Source organism: Triplophysa dalaica, chromosome 12, assembly GCF_015846415.1.
Source record: "Triplophysa dalaica isolate WHDGS20190420 chromosome 12, ASM1584641v1, whole genome shotgun sequence".
NCBI classification, from domain to species: Eukaryota; Metazoa; Chordata; class Actinopteri; order Cypriniformes; family Nemacheilidae; genus Triplophysa; species Triplophysa dalaica.
In genome coordinates, this window is record NC_079553.1 from 13,681,826 (window position 1) to 13,706,031 (window position 24,206).

Genomic DNA, 24,206 nt, shown 5'->3' on the forward strand with positions numbered 1-24,206 from the left:
TGTGAAGTGAATGTAAATAAATGAATGGTGCTGGTGCTTCATGTTACCACTCACGTCTCTATTCTGGTATCAGACTCTAGTAAAGGAATGTTCCAGATTCAAAGAAAGTTAAGCTTTATTGGCATGTGTGCTGTTTCATTTACTTTATTACCACAGGCAATAGGTTTATCCTTCAGTTCGTTTAAACAAAGCGCATGTTTACATGAATACACGTAGATAAGAAGTCTATAGGCCAAGACATAAGTGGAATAAATCTTAAAGTAAACAATGTTTAAAAAGTATAGCCCACGCAACTATAATGGCTTTCTAACCTTGTCTGTGCAAAGCTAAATTTATTGTACTTTTCCATTTCAACCCAGTGACGTTCTCATAATGTGCAAGGTACGTTTTTGTGGGAATTGTCAATTAAACGCCATTTGACTGCAATGCTCATAAAGATAAGAATGTAAACTAACCTGCACTTTTATGTTTAAAACTGAGATGGCGATAAAGAGGCAAAAGGCACTTTAATAAAAGTAAAGGAGCAATGTGGAGATTTTAATGGCATCTAGCAGTGAAGTTGCGAATTGCAACAGCGGCTCACCCCTCCCTTTCAAAGCACCATGGCAACTGACACATGACAAACATGTCATCACGTTCTCGCTTCTTTACCGAAGGAGATAACATTCATGAAACACTCTCTGTAGTGCAGTTTGACTATTTGGGTCTACTGGAGAAACAACATGGCGGATTCCATGTAAGGGGACCCGCGGTGTATGTAGATAGAAATAGCTCATTCTAAGGTATTAAAAATATAACACTTTATTATGTAAGGTTTTTACACACCTCTGAACACATAGTTATGTATATTATATTGCATTTCTGTTAATAGATCCTCTAAAAAATTACACAGTGGACCTTTAACTTCAACTTGTATTGTAAGTATCACTGTAAGTCAACAAGTCTCAGGTCAAAATGATTCTGTGTCTGTGGTTTATCCAGAGCATCTTCAGTTCGAACTAACTTATTTTATAGCCAAAATATTCTTTCAGTATGTAAAAAGAAGAGCAGTGCATTCTTTTCCTTCAATTTGGCCCCTATTCAGGCTAATTCATGCACCGCAGTTGATTTACTCCTCGCTTGACGGTCCAAGTTAGATCATTTTATTGAAACTCTGGCCTTTCGGAGCACATTTCTTCACCTAACCGCAATATTTCACGTTGCGGGTTTGTAATAAGGGGTTTGGTGTGACAACCGCTGCGGCTTGTGGTTAAACCGGCTGATTTTGTTTACGAGATCACTGGACCCTTCAAGACGTCTGAACTGTGTATCTTACACACACACTCATGTACCATTGAAGGAAGCACGTATTGTTTCCAGGGGCCAAGAGCAGAGCGCAGGTCACCCCTGGGCAGGCTGAGGTGAAGTTAAAGCACAATTCCTACAGAACGCTCATAGGTTTTGACGTTGGGGGAAGGGTGTCTAGGTCCAAATGAACCTCTCCGTCTTTTTTTTTGCTCCCTGACAAGCGAAAGCACAAAGGCAGTTTGTCATTTCTGAGCAAGATTAAAAGTCACTTCCAACAGGGCTGCTCATTTATTCTCTGGTGACTGGTGCTTTGGGCCGCTCAGAGCCAATTGGCTCTCTATAGGGCAAAACAAAAGCAGCACTTCACAATGCCCAATGCTTTTCTCATGAGGGGCCCTTCTTGAGCACAACAACCTGGCATTGGCCTCCCCGTCTGGGGCATGGCTGGTCAGTCTCTCTCACACTGTCTCTCTCTCTCTGGTAACCGGGTGACAGGAATCACTCGCACATCCTCATTACACCTGCTCGATCCTCATCCCCTGCTGTCAAACCCTCAGAGTGAGATTCCGCTCTTTTAAAGACCCTCCAAATTCAGGAAGTCACGAATAAAAGAGGCTCTGTGTTTCACAATAATCTCCTGTGGAATCATTCTTATCTCGGGACATTGGAAATTACTTGACACTGGTGAAAGTGGTTTAGAGAGCAAACGTTTTTTGTTTTGTGTGGTCACTCTTGGTGTGTGTGTTTAGGAGGATTTAAGGGATTTTAAGAAGGTTGTTAATGATGAGGACTTGTATTCAAGAGCTTCGATATATGACCCCAGTAGCCGTAGGGCAGAACTGTCGATCACACACTATTGGTGCAGTGGGAGGACAGGCAGGATATTGTGGATATTGATGGTTCCTTTTTACTATCTATAAATATATATTTTCATTTGATTGAAGAATTGCAGTGTCAACCTTCTGTAGTTCTATACTGGTTTGGCATGGCATGAGTATGAGTAAATGATGACAGTATTTTTGTGTCAAAGGTGTCATAAGGCTAAAATTAATATTATCGTTTGTTTTAGAAGTAATGCAATGTATACACTAATTAAGGTTAAAAAACACTGTATTTTTCGCATACCGTGCATGTTTGTGTCACCTCTTTTTTTAACAAGGCTCATTGCTCTGAAAAGCAAGGTGTGCTATGATTGGCCAGTTAACCAGTGCGTAGTGATTGGTCGAGTACTGCAAGTGTGTGACAGGAACGTAACGCCTCTTACCATATTTGGTACATCAGGTTCCAAAGCAAATGTACTACGCCCACCTTACTTGCGTAAACATTTAGGCGGTCTTAGTCAAATCATACCACGAACTGACGATTTGTGGCGGTGTGGTTACACAAGGCGTTTCAGGCAGGTCTGGCTGAGCAATCGCTTTTAGATCGAATGTATCTTTTGTTCTGGCAAATTTACATGTCTAATTCATACATGGGCAACTTATAACACAGCAACGACACAGAAAAACACGTATTTGGGCCATATGACCCCTTTTAGTGAACCATCCAGTCACTCTTGAAGCAACACTTTGTAGTTTTATTATCTTCAAATTATTTCTCTAAAATTATTTCAGTGGTAGAACAACTCTTAACTGGAAGAATTCTACTGCCGCTGCTACCTGAGCAGCTTCATAGCAGCTACAACCACACTCTGTAGGCCCCGCCCATCCCCTGCCTACGGAATAGTTCGATATGGTTTCCAAACAACGTTCATGATGTCACCAACCCAGGAAAAAGTTTGTTGTAGTCCCAATGAGCCGTTTATTGTGGTCTATGAAAGTGATTTCTGTTAAAGAAAATATATTCCTTTTCTGAGAAATTGAGACTTGGCCGATGTTGTTTATGCACAAACAGCAATTCTACTCCTAACTAAATTTAAAGAAGTGAAATTCCATCAGACCGTCCCTTTACAAAAATGTTTGGATATTTTTTAACAAAGTGGTGCAGAGAGGGACAAACCCAGCCACTAGCTCAAAATAACTGGTTTATGAATGGCTTAAATTTGACCCAACAATGGGTTACAAAAGCATAGGTTAATTTTATAACTCAATGATTTCTTCGCCCCCTGACCCAACACTGGGTTGAAAATGAGCCAGCATTTATAATGTTTATAAACATAACTCTTCTGTAATATAGTTTTCTCATATGTATGAAGGTTGTTTGCTGCCTATTTATTAGTCAATGAAACATGTGGACAAAGCCACAGGAGGGAGACCCTGTCATAGGGACAATGTCTCCGTCTGTGTGCTTGAGGGTCACCCAGCTGCTCAGTATGGTCATTTTTGTCCACTCTCAAGAGACCCAGGTCCTTTTGGGGTGTCTACTTTCAGGAGAATTTGTCAAGAACATTTAAAAAGAACTCTTAACAAAAGGCAAAGGCTTTTGTTGAAGGGATGAGGTCATGCAATGAGGTGTTAAGCTTGTTGCTCACTCCTGTTACCTCAGTGTGACCCTTTTGTCAATGTTAGGGTCAGAATGTGAAGGATCTGCTCTCTCTGTCTCTTCCTAACATCTTTGTAAGCTTATGACATCTGCTACTCATTGTGTGGTTCTTTTCTGATATGTTGTTGTGTTTCTGTGTTTCAGGTGGCACCAGAGACATCGGCTCAGCGCTCACCAGGATGTGCATGAGACACAGAAGCATTGAAGCCAAACTACGGCACTTCTCAATGTAAATATGCACTTATATCTCAAGTTGCCAATGGACCACGTTTTATGAAGGACATCTGTTGTGATCACTAAAAAATTTACACAAATATCCCATTAAAGTACGATTTAGTGAATATGAAGTGTTCTTAAACACAGAAGTTTTGCAACTATTTAGCAAAATCATCATTACAGAGCCTAGACATTTGATGTTACGCCCGCAGGCGGATTAATACCATCAAGTCAAGATTTATGATCTTCCATAATAAGGATTACCATAAACCAGCAGTCTTACTGGCATTTTGTGTTAGTTTTATTCATAGGGAACGAGGATGGTTGTTATTGTGGTGGTAAAGTCGCAGGGAACCCCAGTTCAACTCTGCCAGAATTCCATCTGGTATACAAAGTCCGAGCTCTAATTTGGGAGAAATTCTTTATGCGTCTCCATGGCTATGCTATAAATTAGACATTTGTGGTCAGGCTGTTAGATTCCTGACAACAGCCCCAAAAACAGGGATTGCTGGAGTTTTCAAGTTCCTCCCCTACCTTCCAGCTCCCAGCATGCCATGAGAAATAGTGACAAGTTGCCAATGATTAACCGAAGCATACAGTAGGCAAACAAATAAAGATTGCTGGAAAGCGGCATTCTCATCTCAGGACTGACGCTTTTGTGGTGGTCCTAAATAAATAAAAAAGAAAATGAAAATGAGAATGAGAATGTAGCAGTTCCTATAGACTTGTACAACTTTTGAAATGAAAAAACACATTTATCGACCACAACTTTGGTGCACTTTTAAATGAGATTTTATAATACGCCTAAGCAAACATCAGATTTTTTATGTTGCTTTTATTTAGTTATAGGACTATGAAATAAATGTGCATTTCTGTTCCACCCATTTCTTCCTTATTGTTTTGCAGGGCATTTATTGAATGTCTGATAAACCCACTCCAGGAGCAGATGGAGGAATGGAAGCGAGGGGCAAACACGCTGGATAAAGATCATGCTAAAGGTAAGAGAATCATTCACACCAACTTTATCTTACTTATAATGTATCTTTTTCTCTACAAAATAATTAGTTTCCGGTAGGATCAGTCAAACCAGTGCAAAACTGTTATATAATTGATACAGCACATATTGATGTGCTTCTCATTGGGGTTTGCCCCCTACATAAAAGGTCTCCGTTGTATCTTTATCTTCACAGAATACAAGCGAGCTCGACAGGAGATTAAAAAGAAATCTTCAGATACCCTCAAACTCCAGAAGAAAGCAAAGAAAGGTAAGCATATCTCTAATGACATCACTTCTTGTGGGATAACCTTATCTGGACGCTGCACACAGAACGTTACGTAATGCGTCCAGTCAAATCCGCCAGACAGTTCTTATCTGTCATAAGGTCACAGCAACAGGTGCAAATCAACAGTGATGATTGGAAACCCTACAGCATATTTCTGCAAATGACACTAGCAAAAAAAGACTTTATTAGACTTTATTAGCAGAAAATATACTGTATATTAAACAGAGTGGGAATTGCACAAATTGTTTGAAACAGCCTATGATTTACTGACTTGTATTGTTGAATTCTTAACGGAATCCTCTTATGACGGTGTAACTGCCTGCTGTGATGTTACGATGATGTATCTCTTTCAGTTCTCAGTTGATTGTGTACATAAAATAATTCTAATTCGAGTCATTTAATTAAATTAAATTGAATACAAATACTAACATAATCTACAATATAGGTATTTTAGATATTTAAATGTCATGATTCAAGTTACTCTGAGAATTTAGGGAAATGTTTTGGGGGGATATTGTTGCTAGAATAATTCCGCTGTGCCAAAAATCGTTAAAGGGAAACTCCACCCAAAAGTGAAAATTCTGTCATGAATTACTCACCCTGTAGTTGTTCCAAACCAGTATAAATATATTTGTATTTCATTTGGAAGAAAATCAGTAACCAAACAGATCTTATTCCACATTTACTGCCATAGTAGAGAAAATAAATACCATGGGAGTCAATAGGGGATGGGATCTGTTTATTAACAGACATTCTTCCAAATATCTTTCTATGTGTTAATCAGAACAAAGACATTTATTCAGATTTGGAATAACTACAAGGTGAGTAATTCATGATAGAATTTTTCACTTTTGGGTGGAGTTTCCCTTTAATGATCCTAATAATAGCTTAAATATATCTTGGTAAACCGGATTTCTGTAACAAATTTGCTCCAATGAGAAATGTGCATCATATGAGATCAAACTTAGGACAAGATCCAACGGCCCTAAAAATGCTTATAACACAGCCTTTATATTCTTTAAAGTTTGGGGTAAATAAAAACCGCATTTGTTTTCTGATGATTGGTCATGTGGTCCTAAGAAAGAATGTTGTATCATTTGGTTACAGGATACAGGCCTTCTAGTTTCTAAGTTTATATTGTTACCTGTACAAACATTATAAGGTGTACCGCAAAAATTACAGACGTTTCTGTAATCGTATACAGAAATTTCAGTGTCGTCGAAAGACGTTGTTTTGCTCTCGGTTTGTGAATCGCATTTCTGAACTCACGTCCTCCAATTAGAGAAAGTTGCTTTCTCACGTACACATAATTAAAGCAAAACCGACGTCAAACAGAAATCCAGTTTTTCCAGACTACAATACGCACTGTGTACGCAACAAAGCGTTCGTCTCAAACCTCACCCTGAACAGGAAGGCACTCTCAACTCTGGGCTCAGGGGCATATGAAATACAGACTGTTTTTCTGGGACATCACGGTACATTTTCAACTTCCAACCTGTGACAAAACCTCTTAGTGTCCTTTAGAATGAGTGTTGGGTCACATCAAAGACAGTAATATGACTCCGTACCAGCGTGTACAGTATGTACATGAAACGGATCAGTGTTAGAATTTCACAGGCGTTCTCTATTGTCTCAGGTCACATTCTTCATGCTCTTTGGCTCGGTTTGTTCATGAGAAAGACGGGTAGAATTTCTGTAAGGCCATGTGATTATTGTCACGAGACTGACAAAAACATTTCCTTTGTGCACCTATACCCCTTTTTCTTTTCTATGCCATCTTTTGCACCTGTTGTAAGCAGCTGATGCTCTGGGTAAGTGTGTGTGTCCTCTCTGACCTGTGTTTGTGTGTGTCCGAACTAAGACCCAGCTCGTATGCCAATGTCTTATTTTGCCTCTTATGCTCAGTGACTGGTCAGTTTCCACATTCCCCCGTGTGTGTGGTCCGGTTTTACCCTTTAGCCCTAAAAGGAAGAGTTCTGTTTTCCTGTTCCTTAGCTTTACCGAACCACAAAAACAGCCATTTCGAAAGGAGACAAAGTGACGATTTCCCACTCCATACCCCAGAGGACCCCAATTACCAGAGCTCTGTGTGTGTTTACACTAATGAATATGGATGTAGTGCAGTTTCCTCTAATTGGTGACCGCTGTGTAATGAAAAGGGGGAAACTTTCTGGGCTAAATACGTTGTTAGTAAACTACATTTGTAATCTCCGCTGAGGGTTTCCTTTAATTTCAGTCTCGTCCTGTCGGAGAGCAAGATGGGTGTTGTGCGCGATGCGTGAATATGTTCAGGGGTCAAATGTCAGTTTAGCACAAAGCTGTCTTTCTCTCAAGTCATGGTTTGTTCATGCCAGATTCTCTGTTTGACTGAAAGAACTTGAAAGTCTTGTTAAATGGCGTGAATGTGTTTGTATGACCTGGGGTCAGGTTGACTGAAGACTGCGATTGTGGGACACGTGCACATTCATCCTGAGAATGTCTACGGCTGATCCTCTTCTTTGAAAAGCCTTTTAAATCAGAATTGGACTTTTGTGGGTTTAAGTGCGTATGTAATAGCTTTGAAGTCATCTGTATGTTAAATGGGTAACACTTTACAATAAGGATGTATTTGTTAACATGAGTTAATGCATTTGCTAACATGAAGTAACACTGAACAATCATTCTACAGCATTTATTCATCTTAGTTCATATTAATTTCTGCCTTTAGTAATGCATTTTTTTAAATCAAAAGCTGTAAGTAGCTGTTTACATTAGTTAATGCAGACTGAACTAAAGTGAACGATTGTATTGACGTTAACTAACATTAACAAAGATTCATAAATGTTGAAAAACTGTATTGCTCATTGTCAGTTCATGTTGGCTATTTTATTGAACTCGTGTAAAAAGAAATGCACTTTTAGCAGATCTAAAGTTTTTAGCTTCCTAGAAAAGTGGACCAATAGTATTGATGACTTTTCGTTTCAGGGGTAGATGAAAATTTTAAATTAAGCATTTGCTGTGTTGTAAATTAAGACTTTGGGCTGTTAAATAAAGTACAGGAAAGATTCCCATTTAATTGGGTATAAAGCATCAGGTAGCTCCAAACATTAGAAAGTACCTAAAAAAATGAATTCATCTCTGTAATGTCAAGTTTGTTTCTATTTTTTCATTGCGCTAAATTAGGATTCAGAATCAGTAGACAGGACTATAGTGGAAATCCAATCTGTGTTGTCTGACCCACATTTGAAAGCCATGTAAACACAGTCTGCTTCCACTGAAATGCCAAACAAGTGAATGAACAGCAGAAATACTGACAGCACGGCGACGTCACATTCTCAAAGAGAGAGAGAGAGCGAGAGAGATAGAGAGAGAGATGTCTATTGATCCATCATACACTCCTGTGTAATGGGTTTTTTCAGTCGAACCTCGTAGAGTTATAATTACCCTTGGTTAACCCTTCCCCTGCCCTCTCTTTCATCTCACCTCCTCCTCAGTCTTGTTTGTTTCAAACCCGTGTCCAGTGCTTTCCATACGTTTCCATGTAAGCAAATGTGCACTAGTAGGTAAATGCTGGTCTTGTATTGGGCCTGTTGTCTCTTCTGTGTGCATGTGCTGTTGTTTTCAGGACAGACGCTTTGTTTTTAGCTTTGCTCTGGTCCGCACATGCATGTGGATCTAGCATCTCTTGCTTCTGGATCTAAACCTGATTAGATGTTATCAGCACATGCACGGGGATGTGCCGATCTGTGCCTCTGTCACATAAACAGCACGTCTGAGGTGGTTGTTTTTGGACATTATGTGCGTAGTGTCATGTTTTCTTGTCTTGTGTTTTACCCGTTAGGAAACGTTATTCCATATTGCTGTATTACTAGTATGATTATAAGTGTTGCTCATGCTTGGGATTAAACTCTTAACCACAAGGTTTTTATATGTTCCCTGATATTTGTTCTACAGACATGAATTATACAACAATTGTTGTAAGCTGTACTGTTAATAAACCATTAGACGTAATCTTAACTGACTTGAGAAAAACTGAATATCATAGGGTCGGTCCTTTTGTCCTAAGTCTATAAATTACCACGTAGGAGCCACCTAATACTCCTTGGCAATGTCATAGCAACCACCCAGCGATGGCATACTAAGGCCTGGCGAGCAGCCACAACGCCCCTGACATTGTGGCAAGTTTTGCATGGGTGGCCACGACTCACAAATCTAGTTTTGCTTGTCGTCTCTGCTTTAGGGTGTTAAAGTATTGCGAAATGTAGAGGAAATTACTCGTTTACAGTTTTGTAGGTGAACAGTTTTCTCCAGATAAAATACAGCTTTAAGAAATCCAAAATGTATATATGAACAGAGGTTCCTACTGCTCTGATTTATAGGCGGTGGAAAACCAAAATGTGCTCACCAGATTTACTTTAATTGCACATTAAGGGTTATTATGTACAAATGGATTATACATTTCTTTAAATGACAGTTTTAGCTTCCAGCCCCGTCATTCTCAACATTCAGGAACTGTAGTCATAAAGCCAAACCGAGCGTAAATCAACATTTGCTACACTGTAGAAAATATTTTCCACGTAAAATGTAGAAACCCTAAGATTTTTCAGTTTTTTACAGATTTTTATGTATTTTTGAAATACGGTCAAAAACGTAAAATAACAGATAAAAAACTAAAATTGACAAAAAAAAGGTGAAAACATGTAATTTTACTGGGGGAAAACGTTTATTTCTGGCTCCCCAGCTGCCAGAAAATGTCAGTGTTTTTAACAAGATTATTTTTTTACAGTTTATTCTTTAAACACTGTCAGAACTGTAAAATTACAGAAAAAGACAGCAAGTTTACAAGAAAACGGGGGAAAACAGTTGATTATATATATATATAAATACTTACAATCGTAATTTTACAGGAAAAAAAACTATTATTTTACAGTATATATCTGTCACTTCAGCTGTGTATCTAAAAATAAATTACATCTCTTTCAAGTGGATCACTCAGGAAGTCAAGTTGTTTTCATTTCGTCTTCAACTGACCAGAACATCTAAGAGTCCTTATTACCTGTAGCTCATAAAACTAACTTAAAATACGACGGGTGAACTCAAGGTGGACGTTATCCAGCTCCTCAGCCTAAATACTCTTATCTTAGATCCTGATGGGGGTGTGTTGAAGGTCATGGGGTGCTGTGGGTCCAGGACAGCTGACACTCCCAGGTCGTGTCCTTAGGACGCACTGGCACATGGGCTGCTGCCAACGTGTCTGCCGGCTTTGCATGCTGGGTGGAGCTTTATTGAAGAATTTTGGACCGTGAGAAGAGACAGGACACATTTGGCATATAGGATGATATAGACGCGGATATGCACAATACTGTTGTGTATATATTTTGTGCGTTTCAGTGATGTGCAAAACACTTGCTAGGCTAATTATTGACATCAGATTTGAAACGGGGTGATAGGGCCGAAATACTCTGTCATAATCCAGACGTGATTGGTGATTTGTTCTGCACTGTGTCGCAGGGAGAGGAGATATTCAGCCTCAGCTTGACAGCGCCATGCAAGACGTGAGTGATAAATACATCTTGCTGGAGGAGACGGAGAAGCAGGCTGTCAGGAAGGTGCTGATCGAGGAGAGGGGACGATTCTGTGCCTTCGTATCTATGCTTAAACCTGTGGTGGTGAGCGGCTATTTTCCTGTACAACATTACTGACATACGTAAAATGAAATTCTCATTTAAAGCTGTTTTCATGCCTGAAATTTATTTGTGATAAGCAAGTTTGGCATTTCTTTTGTTTAGTTAACATGATTAAATTACAAATGACAACTGCTTACATGTTTTGAAATACGTTTTATATCTTGTCATCGGTCAGGATGAAGAAATGTCTATGCTGGGAGAGATCATTCACCTGCAGACCATTGCTGATGATCTGAAGGCTTTGACCATGGACCCCCACAAACTGCCACCTGCCAGTGAGCAGGTCTGTGGACGTTTGGGCCCAAGCATTTTATCATAATTAAACATGTTATCTACAGAGCTGAAGTATGTGTGAAATAACTCCAATGAAAACATTTTACTGAGCCTGTTAGTGGTTAATGTGATAGTTCACCCAAAAATGACAATTCTGTCATCATTCACTCACACTCTTGTCATTTCAAACCAGCATTACTATTTTTCTTCAACAGAACTCAAAAGATGATATTTTGAAGAATGTTGTTGACTGGCACCAATTCACTTGAATTGGTTTTGTGTCCATACATGTAAATGGGTGCCGGCACTGTTCGGTAAAAAATACCTTCTTTTGCTTTCTGAGGAAGAGAGATAGTCATACATGTTTGAAATGACAAGAGGAGAGTAAATGATGACAGAATTTTCATTTTTGGGTGAACTTGCTCTTTAAGACAAGGAGCAGGTCACGAGTCATCAGCTTTGTGGCCTTGGGCATGGCACTTAACCCCAGGATTTCCCATCATCATTTACTGACGTCTTTGCAATAAAAGTCACGAAAAATAAGTCACATCGAGCCTAGTCGGTTGATTCTAGTTAGACTGTTTTAGTTTCAGGAATCTGGTAGTAGATTAAAAAATATTTACTGTTTATAGTGCTGGGTTGTCAGGTCTGAGTAACAAAACCAGCCCTGTCAAAGCTAGCCTACAGTCCCTAGCCCAAATACCAAAAAGTTAAACATGTCACCCCAAAATATATATATATTACAATCGCTGCTTTGCATTATACACAGAATTTCCTGAAATTGATTATCACAGTATAGTAGTCATCATAAACACAGTGTTTTCATAAATAACTTACCATTAGAATGACCGCTGATGAGTAAAATCCTTACTTACACTTTATTTGAACGTTCCCTTTGTTAGACATGTTACATATATTTACTGTGGTATTTACTATGAATTATGCACGATTACATGTATCTAATCGTAAACCACTGCCCAATCCTAACCCTATAGTAAGTACATGTATTTAATTATTATTACTCAGTACTTAAAGATATAATTATATTATACGTGTTTAATGTATAATGAGACCTTTCTTTAACTTTAACGTACCCAAGTTTTGCAGGAACACCTTGGACTTGGCAACCCTGGTTCAGTGAAACATTCCAGTTATATCAGATCAACCATTAGACAACTGTTTATTGTATTTGGCCTATATTCTGCAATGATTTACTAATGCTGTCTTCTTTAGCATGGTTGAATACACTTAATTGCCACCCAACATCTCATGTGTCAGAAAAATTTCATTTCATGAGCAGTCCGCTCTTTGTATTATAGTTGGAAGAGAGACAGGTTATTTGCATCGCGTTCCCAGTGCATACTGAAAGCCCAGAGGCATTCGAGCTCTTAGTTTGACATCTGTTGCTGAAACGCAGTATATTAGAAGCAGTTTCTCATATTTTTGGTTTGTCCCGAGGATGTTTCCTAAAAATGTAATTATCTACGTGTGACAAGCTTGACTGCTATTGGACTACTTTTAATAATGCATTGAAATATAAACTGCTTCATGTTTTTATGTGTGTATCCTATAGGTCATTCATGATCTGAAAGGCTCAGACTACAGCTGGTCGTATCAGACCCCTCCATCTTCTCCCAGTACCACTATGTCCAGGAAGTCTAGCATGTGCAGGTAAGCTGATGTATCGATGACAGAAGCACTTAACGTAGCTGATTAAACCTCATAACTATAACTACAGTAAAAAGGTAGCGCCCTCTAGTGGTACCTCTACACTCTTAAAAATTAAAACGCAGCGTATAAATATTTTATTGTGATGACTGATTTTATTGACTTTACCCATTTTAACCGGTTGATTGTAAGGGTTCCGAGTTGAGGGTTGGAGGTCACTGCACTTGAGATGTTTTCTTACACTTAATGTGTGTCTGTGTGTTGGAATGCTACAACCTGCATGACGTGTGAAGATTTGTTTATTATTAGGTGTCAAAGAGTCTGTTCCAGTTTGCTGTAAACGTACTGAATGATATTTTCTGAGAATGATGTCGATGAGCATGGGTTGCTAGGGAGTTTACTGTGGGGGAACGTTATAAAACTCAATAAAAATGTTGTCTTGTATCTATAAGTAAAGGCCCAATAAACCCATCGATTCCAAAGTCTAATGCCAGTCTTATTAGTGGATAATGCAGAGTTATCTCAGTAACACATTAAATTGATTTATAAAGACCTATTTAGATGATAAATCATAATGTTCAGACAGAGACATCTGTCAGTAAACTGTTCATTGGTAGATTCAGACGATAGGACATGTTGTTCAAACTAATGGAAGCTGAACACTCCTCATGTTTATATAATTTGTGTCGATGCAGATAATAACGCACATAACCTCTCAATTATTCTGAGCTATATTTTACTATATTTATTTAGCTCAAATATTTATATTCTATTTTTATTCCAAACTGATATTGGCCAACCTCTAGCTTTTGAAGTTTATTTACTTTTTCTGCTTAACAAAACTAAGATTAAATTATAGCAGAAAGTACAAATATGAGATACAAAATAAGATATATATACAATGATAGAGGTATAAAAAATATGCATCCATTCACATAGAGCATACAAAAAGTATAAAACATTCAAGTACAACATTTCTTGCGTTGATTTTCTATGAAACACTTACAAATAAATTTGACCTAGAGCCTCCGAAGGAAGTGACGTAGGATGAAATCACTTCTTTTTGTACAAATCTCAGTAGCTTTGAAAACTGATCTGGAATCAGTTCCTCTAATTTTTGAGTTATGAATATGACCTTTCCGCAAGATTTCCAACAATTCCATAATCTGTCCAGCTGCGTGGAACAATCATTATATTCTGCATTGTTGTATCTGACCCAGTGTTGAAGTTTCACTCTGCAACAGTTGTCGGATCACACAATATAACTGGCAAGCGCTCAGAATTCACAGCTTTAAGTGACAGATGAATGCATCTTTAATGACCGTAGTGCACACGTCCTGCCTGCAGGAGGTCTGAGCATGAGAAATATGCTTGCTGGCACGGCTTCTGCCCCTTTGTCACCTCTCATGTTGACGTATTCCACCATTGTACCCTTCTCTTTGGCAACAAGCCCCCACCTGCTGGATACTCACACACTTTAAGAGAAGCATTGGCCGAGGGTTTCTGATTTTAGAGCAAGTAGCTAAAAATATCAATCAGGGCAGGTTGTAATTATCTTCTATCACATCATTGGACTGCTCTGGATCTACAGCTTTTCTTACTTCAAGCCCTCTGGTCATAAACTACTGCTCTTCTTTAAAAGCTATTTAAGCATCACTCACATTGAAATAGCATAACCTCTTACTGACCTGCTGTAGTGGTTGTGCATTTGTTTATGCCCAGAATTATATCGTTATTATTATCACTACTCATTTATTAATATTTAATCATGCACATTTGTGTTCTGATGGATAAGACAGACAAAACATGTCAGATGAACATTTCAAAATATAATGCACTCAAAAATAATGTCTAAAAATCGAAAGTATTTTTTTCTGCCTTACGTCATACAAAATCTGTATATGAATCTTTATTCTTTAAATTAAAATATATTTTCAGAAATGTCTTAGTGGTTTTGTGTCCAAACAATAAAAGTCAATAGCGGCCAATGTTGTGTGGTGAGCAAGATTGTTCGAAATATTTTCTGTTGGGTTCTGCAGAAAAATGAAAGTCGTACAGGTTTGGAATGAGGATGAGTAAATTATGATTTTTTTTTTTTTAACCACTCAGAACACCCTAGCAACCATATTGCAGTGAACCAAAAATCACTCTGACCCACTAAAAAATATATATATCAATGGCCCGTAACCACCCAAAACACCGTAAAAATGCAGCTGCACATTTTTGCACATCACCACATATTCATTAACATCTAGTTTACTAACTGAGATTGTCCTAAAGGGAAGGATCCATTCTGTTTACTATGATTTTGATCTTTTCACACCTCTAAGTTGGTTTTGGCTTAGAGTTTTGTTGCGTTTTGTTTATGTTTGTCTGCCTGCTGCATTGGGTTTGTGTGGAGTGTTAATAGTTCCTGGTCTCCTCCCCTTCTCTGTTTGTCCCCTCCCCCTGCCTGTGCCCCACCCTCCCCACTTCGGTTCTGTCTCTAACAGCAGTCTGAACAGTGTGAACAGTAGTGACTCCAGATCCAGTGGGTCGCACTCTCACTCCCCTTCCCCACACTATCGCTATCGCAGCTCGACACTGCCCCAGCAGGCCCCGGCGCGCCTCTCCAGCATTTCCTCCCACGACTCGGGCTTCATCTCGCAAGATGCCTTCCAGTCCAAGTCTCCGTCCCCGATGCCCTCCGAATCTGCCCCCCAGGTAAGAGCCTGAAGTGAGGCAATGTGCCTACAATGTTTTGCAATGTTCTCATTTCCAAATGCACTGTTTGTAAACATCAATCCAGATGAAGGAAACTTTAGGACTGATAATAAAGTAGCCCTCTCAACCCACCTGTTGACTTTTCCCTCGATGTGAAAAATCAGTCAAAGTGTCATCGTCTTGACATTTAAGAGGCTGAAGGTGTTGTGTTTCATTGCTTAAGGCTGCACGCTATCCTTAAGGTTGCCCTGTGGCGATTGTCAACTAAGGGTTACGTCTCTGTTATATCGGTCAACTATACCCACAACGCTGCTCAACTCTGGGGTTCATTCCCATGTCAGTCAGTAACCAATTACAAACAGTCAAGAACAAACTGAACAGGTGCCTTTAGACCATTTGCCACTACAAGAACATACGCCAAGTTTGCTAAATGAATCCCCTTTGGAGAAAGTTGTTGTGTAGTAATGTTGGGATATCAGTTAGAATGAAATTCTGTAATAATTGATTTACCTTATGTCATTTAAAACCTCCATATGGAGCTCACAAGATATTTTGAGAAATGTCTCTCAGTGGTTTTGTGTGCATACAATGGAAGTCAATTGAGGCCAATGTTGTGTGGTTACAAACGCTCTTCAAAATATCTTCTTTCGTGTTCTACAGAAGAAAGAAAGTCTAAGGGGCGATACACATTTCGTGTCTTTTGTCCACGCAAGTTAGTTATTTTAAATGTAAACACACGTCAGGCGCGCTCAAATAGGGAGCGATGCTCATACACGTTACTCTCACATTCAAATGGGTTAGGAAATATACTAATGTGCTATTATGCGACTAAATCGGTGACCCCAATCTATTATATATTGGCACAAATTTGTCATGGTTTTGTCATCATCTAAACCTGTCGAAAACCAAGCAAAACTGCTCAGTTTAAAAAATACAGGCTACATTAACAACAGGTTCACTCGCTCTCAGTAGCCAAAACTCATAATTCCTTTTCAAGAAATCATCAAAATGTAATTTGGTTTGATCATGACTTCCACCTTAAATCATGCAAGCGAAATCAGTCAAAAACCAAATGGACTTGTCAATTGAAAGGAAGTCCTGTTAAATTACAATGTGGGCCTCAAACAAACAAATCCGACGGCCGGCCATTCTGTTAGCTGTAACTAGAAGTGCAGAAATGAAACGCACACACTCTTTTTTTAAACCTACTCAATATCTACGGTTTCTTTGGACACACATATTGTGTTAATATTTTATTGTATATTAACTGTATTAAAGTAAAACTACTCAACAGCTCTTGATTCTTTGCATAGATCTGCAGGAAGTGATGCATAACGTTTCTTTATGTTGCCGCTGAAACTGTCTATACTCATTGTATAGAAGAGAATTGAGGAATATTAGAGTTCAGGAAGTCTATCTCTACACACTTGACTTGATCGTGACCGCTGCCTCACAGATCCTAGACTAGTTTATTATGCAAGAATAAAATAAAATGAAATGGCCCTTATGTAGAAACAAAGCCTTCAAATTCACTTAAAAGCGTGGAAAATGTTGCCACTTTCTTGGCAATCGCCGCAGTCTTATCGGTGCCTTAGGAAACATGACAGGACTCCCTTAAGAAACGATGGTTTTCAAACACCGTGGAAGACTTTATGTTCACCCTAACTGAAACATTTAATGCACTAACCGCAACTCCGCTTGGCAAAGCTGTCGAAGGGATTTGAGGTTTGCCATGCTTTACTAGTGATGTCATCGACTGCCCCCCCCCTCAAGTAGGTCCCAGCATGGTCTCAGAGCTTCCAACATCCGTGGCTGCCCCGCTCGATTGGAAAGAGCTTTGGCGGTTAGGCAGCTGCCCGTCTTTCACACGCTCTAACTGTCCAGCTGTCTGTTGTTTTGTCAGTTTTCACCCATCCAAGAATCTGACAAACATGAATTAGTCAAAGCTTGCGGCTCAGTTTGACTCTCGCTGAATGAAACTGGTGTCGCTGTTTTTTTTTGCGCTGTACATTTGGCACCCCAACTCTGCTGAAACTTTCTCTGTGGTTTCGGTGTTGTTTTGATTTATTTTACAGCCTCTAACCTCCTGCTTTATTTGCATCTCTCTCTCTTTGTGTGTCCAAACGTGTTGGCCTTGTACCTCCTTTTGCTGTTCGTACTCTTTTGTGTGTGCCGCTCTGTTTTGTGTTTGTGTTCTCTTCCATGTCTGGTTTCTGAACTTGTTTGTGGTGTCGTTGTCTCTGTCCTCCATTTGTCCTGCACGTCTTAGACTACCTCCAGTTCCGCCTCCTCGGATGCCTCTGAGACCTGTCAATCAATCAGCGAGTGCAGTTCTCCCACTTCCATTGGCTCAGGTGGAGCCGCCGCCTGTTCAGAAAAGGTGAAATGGCCCTCATGTCCCTCAAAACACCACTGTACCACGTACCTGCCGCTATATTTCAATATCCCGGGTTCAGGAATTTGCATATACTTGTGTTATGCCAGGCAATTGCCCATTGCTCATGTGTCACTGATTTATTTTCTGAATGTTTTACATGCATCTGCCATTTATTTTGTTGATTTAAGTTTCCAAGCCACAATCCACAGATGTTTCTTTATCCTGTGTTCCTTCATGAGTTTCATCCATTTTATGTGTTTTTATTTCCATGTCCCATTCACTTCCTGCATGTGCTCAGTTATCAAACGGCTATGATCATTACGGCCTGGGAGAGTCGTCGTACCTGAGCGGAGGGGGTATGGGAGGGCCGTTCCCTTACTTTCCCCCCGCCTCCTCCATATCCTCTTCCTCATCCTCCTCTTCCTCCACGCTGCGTTCATGGTCACGTCCGGGCTCAGCCCTCATGTCCGATTTCCCTCACTATTGCACCCTGGGCCCAGGCATGATCCCTTCCTCCAAAGTCCCCGGCTGGAAGGTTTGTCCATTCACACCTTCAAATCCATTTTTATTCTTCAGTTTATCCCTTCAGATGTGAAACATTCACTAGATTTGCTTTAATATTTGAAATGACAAAAAAAAACTATGGATGGTTACGAGTTTAGTGTTACATTTTTTGTTGGTTGTTTTAAGTGCTAGACATAAAGCTAGAAATAGTTGAACGATCTTCTTGCCCTAATGTCATTACATGTTTTCTAAACAAAGAGATCTCAGCAGAATGTTTGGGTACTTTATTCTATACAATTAAAGTTTAGGGACTGGAGCGGTCAAGACAAAAAGTACCATTTAAATGGCATAAAAAGTGCATAATTAAAGCACTGCTCGATGTCTTCGGTGCAACAGAAAGTCGCTCATTCGTGTTTGCATATAGCTGTTGTCTAAAACCTTGTATCTCAATATTTTGGGATTTTGTTTTGTCATACATCATTTTTTTGTCACCCTTTATGCGTCTCTGGGTTTTGCAAATATAACCAATAAAAAATGTGCGTTTCAACTTTGACAACACAGTATTTAATCATTGAAAAACAGTAAATCTTTTTACATACAAGGTCAGCGACAATATATTCAAATATGATGCGTCAAGATGTGACATGACAGGTTTTGGCATGATGATGCCGAATGGCATTTAATCTTAAGAATCTGAGTTAAAATGAAATTGAATTTCATAATATTGACCACCTAAACATTCTGCCGAATATCTTGTTTTGTTTCATGTAAGAAGACATTCAGGTTTAAAAATAACACGAGGATGAATAAAAATTGTATTTTCCAAGAGTGAATGTTTGTTTGCTTCTTTGTTTACCAGTAAAAATATATTTATTATAAAAAAACGTTTAATGTCTTGGAAGAGAAGACTAGAGATCCTACAGATCAGTGTATTTGGTCGGGTATATAGTGAAGTTTATCCACCACCTCCACCAAGTGGCCAGTGTTTAAATAACATGTGCCCACGGCCCAGTGATAGACTTGTTGTTGTTTCAGGACTGGGCTAAACCTGGACCTTATGATCAGCCCATGGTCAACACATTGAGGAGAAAAAAAGAACCAAAGCAAGCAGTGGACAAAAACGGCAGTTCAAACGGCACAATCCCCACCTCTCAACCAATCACAAGCTTTTCTCCTCCTGGGGACGCTCAGGGTGCCAGGAGCATGAATGCCGTGCCGAAGGTCAGTTACTCACACAGATGCTCACATACATTTAACTTGTCCGAAGCTTCAAATATTTACTTTTAGTTTAGTTTAGATCAGATATCATTCCAGATATTACAAGAATTACATTACATTGATGCGTGCAAGCATGTAAAGGCTGCAAGTTCACATCAGATGTCCATTAATAGTGATTATTAAGTGTTTGAGACTTACTGGGCTTTAAACCTTTTTGGTTACAAGCTCCAAATTTGAACCATCCTTTGTGTTGAGTTTGTCTTTGTTTGGTGATTGTGTAGGTGGATGAAATGGAGGTTCACCAGGAGCTGACCCTGGCTCTGACCCGCGGCCTTCAGCTGGACATTCAGCGCTCCAGTCGAGACTCCCTGCAGTGTTCCAGTGGCTACAGCACTCAGACAACAACACCCTGCTGCTCCGAGGACACCATTCCCTCACAAGGTGTTTATTGTCAACTCGAGAAGTTTTGATGCAAAAAGGTTTCATTTAGAAAAGACAGGATATTGGGTTCCAAACGTATAATGCTATTGATATCTTGACCTCATAAACAAATCACATTCATTCCATATTAATATTTACAGGTTTTAGAATGATAAAAATGATGGCTGACAGAAGAGGTTAGGGAGGAATCTCAATGGACAGTGTCGTTTGCGGATGACATTGTGATGTGTAGTGAGAGCAGGGAGTCAGCTGCAGCAAGACCGAACACATGTATGTAAATGAAAGGGATGGATGTGAATCCGTGAGGTTGCATGGAGTAGAGATGACAAAGGTTTCAGATTTTCAAGGAGTCATACCAGTATTATCGCTCTCTGAAATGCGCAGATTTTTTAAAAAGCTCATCGCTCTGAAATGCGAGGTGTGCTATGATTGGCCAGTTAACCAGTGCGTATTGATTGGTCGAATACTGCAAGCGTGTGACGGAAATGTAACGCCTCTACAATTTCTTTGGAACCAGATGTTCCAAATATGGCAACTGACAGGTACGCCCACCTTATTCGGGCGGTCTAAGTCAAATCATTTCACAAACTGACGTAGATTTGTGGGGGTGTGGTTACACCAGACGTTTCAGGCTAGTCTGGGTGAGCATTCACTTTTAGACTGAATGGATCTTTTGTTCTGACACTTACATTTCTGCAGTTTTATGTTTCTAATAAGTCCATGGGCAAACACATCAAAGACATTGAAAAACACGTATTGAGATGGTCTGGACATGTGCAGAGGAGGGATAGTGATATATTGGTTATAGGTTGATGATGGAAAAAGAGGAAGACCAAAGAGGAGATTTATGGATGTGGTGAAGGAGTACATGCTGTTAGTTGGGGTGAGAGAAGAAGATGCAAGGGACAAGGACAGATGGAAGCAGATGATTTGCTGTGGAGACACTTGAAAGTAGGAGCCGAAAGTAATAGTAGTAGAATAATGAAAAATTATTATTAAATAAAATTATAATGTGATAAGAATTATGTTGTGAAAAAAGAAATTTAAAAGAAATTAAAAACATGTTGTATTTTAGTTGTCTTTCAAATAGCTACCATTTGCTAAAATTTACATTTTATCAGTTGGTTTCTTAAGGTCTCAACCTGAGATGCTTTTTAAAGAGTATCGCTAGATTTATTTTGGGTTCACAATTATATTTTTGTCTACAAAAATGATTTCAAATGTACAGTATAAGCAAATGCCTTTAGATCAAACATTATAAATTACATTTCAGCCAATTGATTCAAAACTTTCGAATGGTATTGTAGTTTTACGAGGTCATGACTTCCTTACCCATCGTTATTTGTTATGCTCTTCTGTTTCAGTTTCCGACTACGACTATTTTTCGGTAAGTGGAGAACCAGAGGTGGATCAGCAGGATTTTGACAAATCGTCGACTATCCCACGCAACAGCGACATCAGCCAGTCCTACCGCAAGATGTTTCAGGCCAAGCGTCCAGCTTCCACAGCCGGTCTTCCTTCCACACACGGCCCTGTCATTGTCACGCCCGGTGTAGCCACAATCCGTCGTACACCCTCTACCAAACCCTCCGTCCGTAGAGCAACCATGGGCACCGGGCCAATACCCATCAAAACCCCAGTCATCCCAGTGAAGACGCCAACTGTGCCGGATTTTCCAGGTGGGTTCCCCGTCCAACTAGGATGCAGCAGTGAAGAGGGAGAGGAGCCAGCCAGCCCTGACTCGCCAAACCTGGGAGAAGACAGGGAGCGGGAGGGAATCCTGCCTGTGGCGTCCTGGAGTGGGCAGGCGTCCACGAACCCTCCCCTGCCATCTGGACCACATGGTTCACCCGGAGGTTCGGGTGGACTTGAAGAAGACCCAGAAGACTTGGACTTAGAAGACCCGCAGAGCGACACCATGCTTTTGGCAATCCGCAGAGGAGTCAAGCTAAAGAAGACCATGACCAACGATCGCTCTGCGCCAAAAATTGCATGATAGAGCGTTAAGTAATGTGTATTAATAATGTACAAAGACTGTTAATAAGCCTTAATAGAGGGAAATCATGTGTAGCAACAGTTACAAGCTGCAGAAAAGCAGAGAAGACAACACGCCGTGGGACATCTCAGCACATCTCGATGTGGCCTAATGTCCCAAGACTGTTAAAAGAGTTTAACGTTCGATTCTATTTGCCTCCTGGGGCTTCTAAGTTCGCAGTAGTTTAAACATGTATATTCTTTAAATACATAACACAAGCATGAAGCCGTACTTCTGTAACTTTAGTTGATTAAGATCAACTCGATATAAACTTAACCTACAAAAACTAAATGTTTAGATCTTAGTTACGACACAAATGGCATGATATTATACTTTCAGTTATTGATTCCCTGCTCGAATATACGTTACGCATTAGCGGACAAAAGTACTTTTATCTGTTTGTATGAAAATGTAAATATTGACAGAGGTAAGAAGGAACCCACAGATTTTATTTATTTATCAGCACACTCTGCTTTAATCCTTTACCAGATAAACTTTCCAACATTATTTTGTATATTGTGTTAATAAAGAACAAGGTAAATTAGTCAGTACAAGCACACACACACACACTTTCCTACACTTCTCAGACGGTTTTAGGACAGCTTTTCTTCTTTGAAGTTCTTAGTGCTGCTGAATGCAGATGTAAGCAGTACTTAGAATAGGAAGCGCTATACTATCAATACTTAGTTGACAGTGGTGGAGCGGTGCCCTAATAGTTTAAGCCTGGCTCAGTATATTTGTATATGTGCTTAAAATGGCAAACTAGGATTTACAAAGGGTAAATCTGAGGAAATGGAATATACAGTTGACCTTGTCGTTAACATGTCCTGAAGACCAGGACATGGTGTTATGAAGCATGTCTTATTGTACCATCTATATCCAACAAGTGTGAATGCTTTTAACGGTCAAACTGAGCACAAATCAACCGTCAGCTTAAACACATCCGAGAGGATAGATGGATTTTGTAAGGGGTGTGACTGAGTCCTAAATCATTTCATGTTTCCACTGTTTGGCGCACGTGCTGTGTATTTAGTTTTCTTCCAACCAGTGTGTAGTTCACACATCCATCACCTTTCTTTTCTCCATTAGTTTTTTCTTCCGCAGCTTTAAATGGAATAAAACTGTGTTAATTGTGCGTGTGTGTCATTTTTGTAAAGATCACATCCTCAGATGCATTGATTCTGTTTGTATTGTTTTTTTACAAATTTATTTTTCATTCATTCAAACCCATTTGAGGCCAGCAGGTCTACTGAGGGGGACGACAAGAACTCACGTTTGGTCTGTAGACACATGTTGTTTAGGGGAAGCACAATTTCTCACCGTGTCCATTTCAATATTTTGATGTACAGTATCCAATCGCAATGTACCATGTAGTCATGCCGTGTGAAACTGTTAAATTTACAGTTATGTGACAAGTCAGTGATCGGAATTATTTCTTCTCCGTGGACCAGCCTAGTAATGTTGTCTCGGTACAAACGTGTAAAATATTATGTGAAATTCTGACAAATTAGCGGATGCTTCCTTGCATATGATGCTATAATCTTGTATGTACTCTCGCTCTCTACTAAAATGTTTGTAAAAATCTTGGTTCTAAACAGCCTGTATGTCAGATTATGATTTCAGAGCATTTGGAGATATTTCTAAAGCTACCAAATTGTGTCTATGTTGATTTTGTGCTAACAAAATTGTTCTTTTTCTAAAGGCTGACATCTAGTACAAGTTAGCTTTGTTTTTGTTCACAGTATCATAGTTTGAGTAGTTTGTACTGAGAGTTGATTTCGACTACGTGCATTTGAAGTTAAAATCACTTTCTGTATGTTTTCCTGTATACTTACTGCTGCATATATAAAATATAGTTCTTGAATGATCTGGGGTCTTTGTTTTTTATATTGGTGGCAAGACTATATCCTGCTTCTATAATAACTTGATGAAAATGAAACGGATGAGTTCTAGTGAGTCTATGATACCTAGAAAAATCTTTATAGAGCATAAATAGATGAAAACTTCCTTAATATTAATTTAATGCACATAGTTACCTATAAGATACAAGAAAA

General features: G+C 39.4%; 1 protein-coding gene across 7 annotated transcripts in view; it reads left to right on the forward strand.

The window, feature by feature from the left end:
* LOC130433612 (protein MTSS 1-like) overlaps window positions 1-24,020 on the forward strand; it is a 56,763-nt gene extending 32,743 nt beyond the window's left edge. The window contains exons 4-16 of one of the 7 annotated variants that reach the window (XM_056763568.1): window positions 3,913-3,997; window positions 4,891-4,982; window positions 5,175-5,249; window positions 7,067-7,078; window positions 10,758-10,915; window positions 11,109-11,216; window positions 12,780-12,877; window positions 15,367-15,577; window positions 17,847-17,957; window positions 18,253-18,489; window positions 19,494-19,679; window positions 19,958-20,117; window positions 21,482-24,020. In XM_056763568.1, the coding sequence (XP_056619546.1) occupies window positions 3,913-3,997; window positions 4,891-4,982; window positions 5,175-5,249; window positions 7,067-7,078; window positions 10,758-10,915; window positions 11,109-11,216; window positions 12,780-12,877; window positions 15,367-15,577; window positions 17,847-17,957; window positions 18,253-18,489; window positions 19,494-19,679; window positions 19,958-20,117; window positions 21,482-22,113 (2,165 nt within the window). In that variant the 3' untranslated portion in view covers window positions 22,114-24,020. The remainder of the gene's footprint in view (window positions 1-3,912; window positions 3,998-4,890; window positions 4,983-5,174; window positions 5,250-7,066; window positions 7,079-10,757; window positions 10,916-11,108; window positions 11,217-12,779; window positions 12,878-15,366; window positions 15,578-17,846; window positions 17,958-18,252; window positions 18,490-19,493; window positions 19,680-19,957; window positions 20,118-21,481) is intronic. The other 6 variants (XM_056763571.1, XM_056763570.1, XM_056763569.1 and 3 more) reach the window with 6 other exon arrangements.
* Window positions 24,021-24,206: the final 186 nt, after the last annotated feature.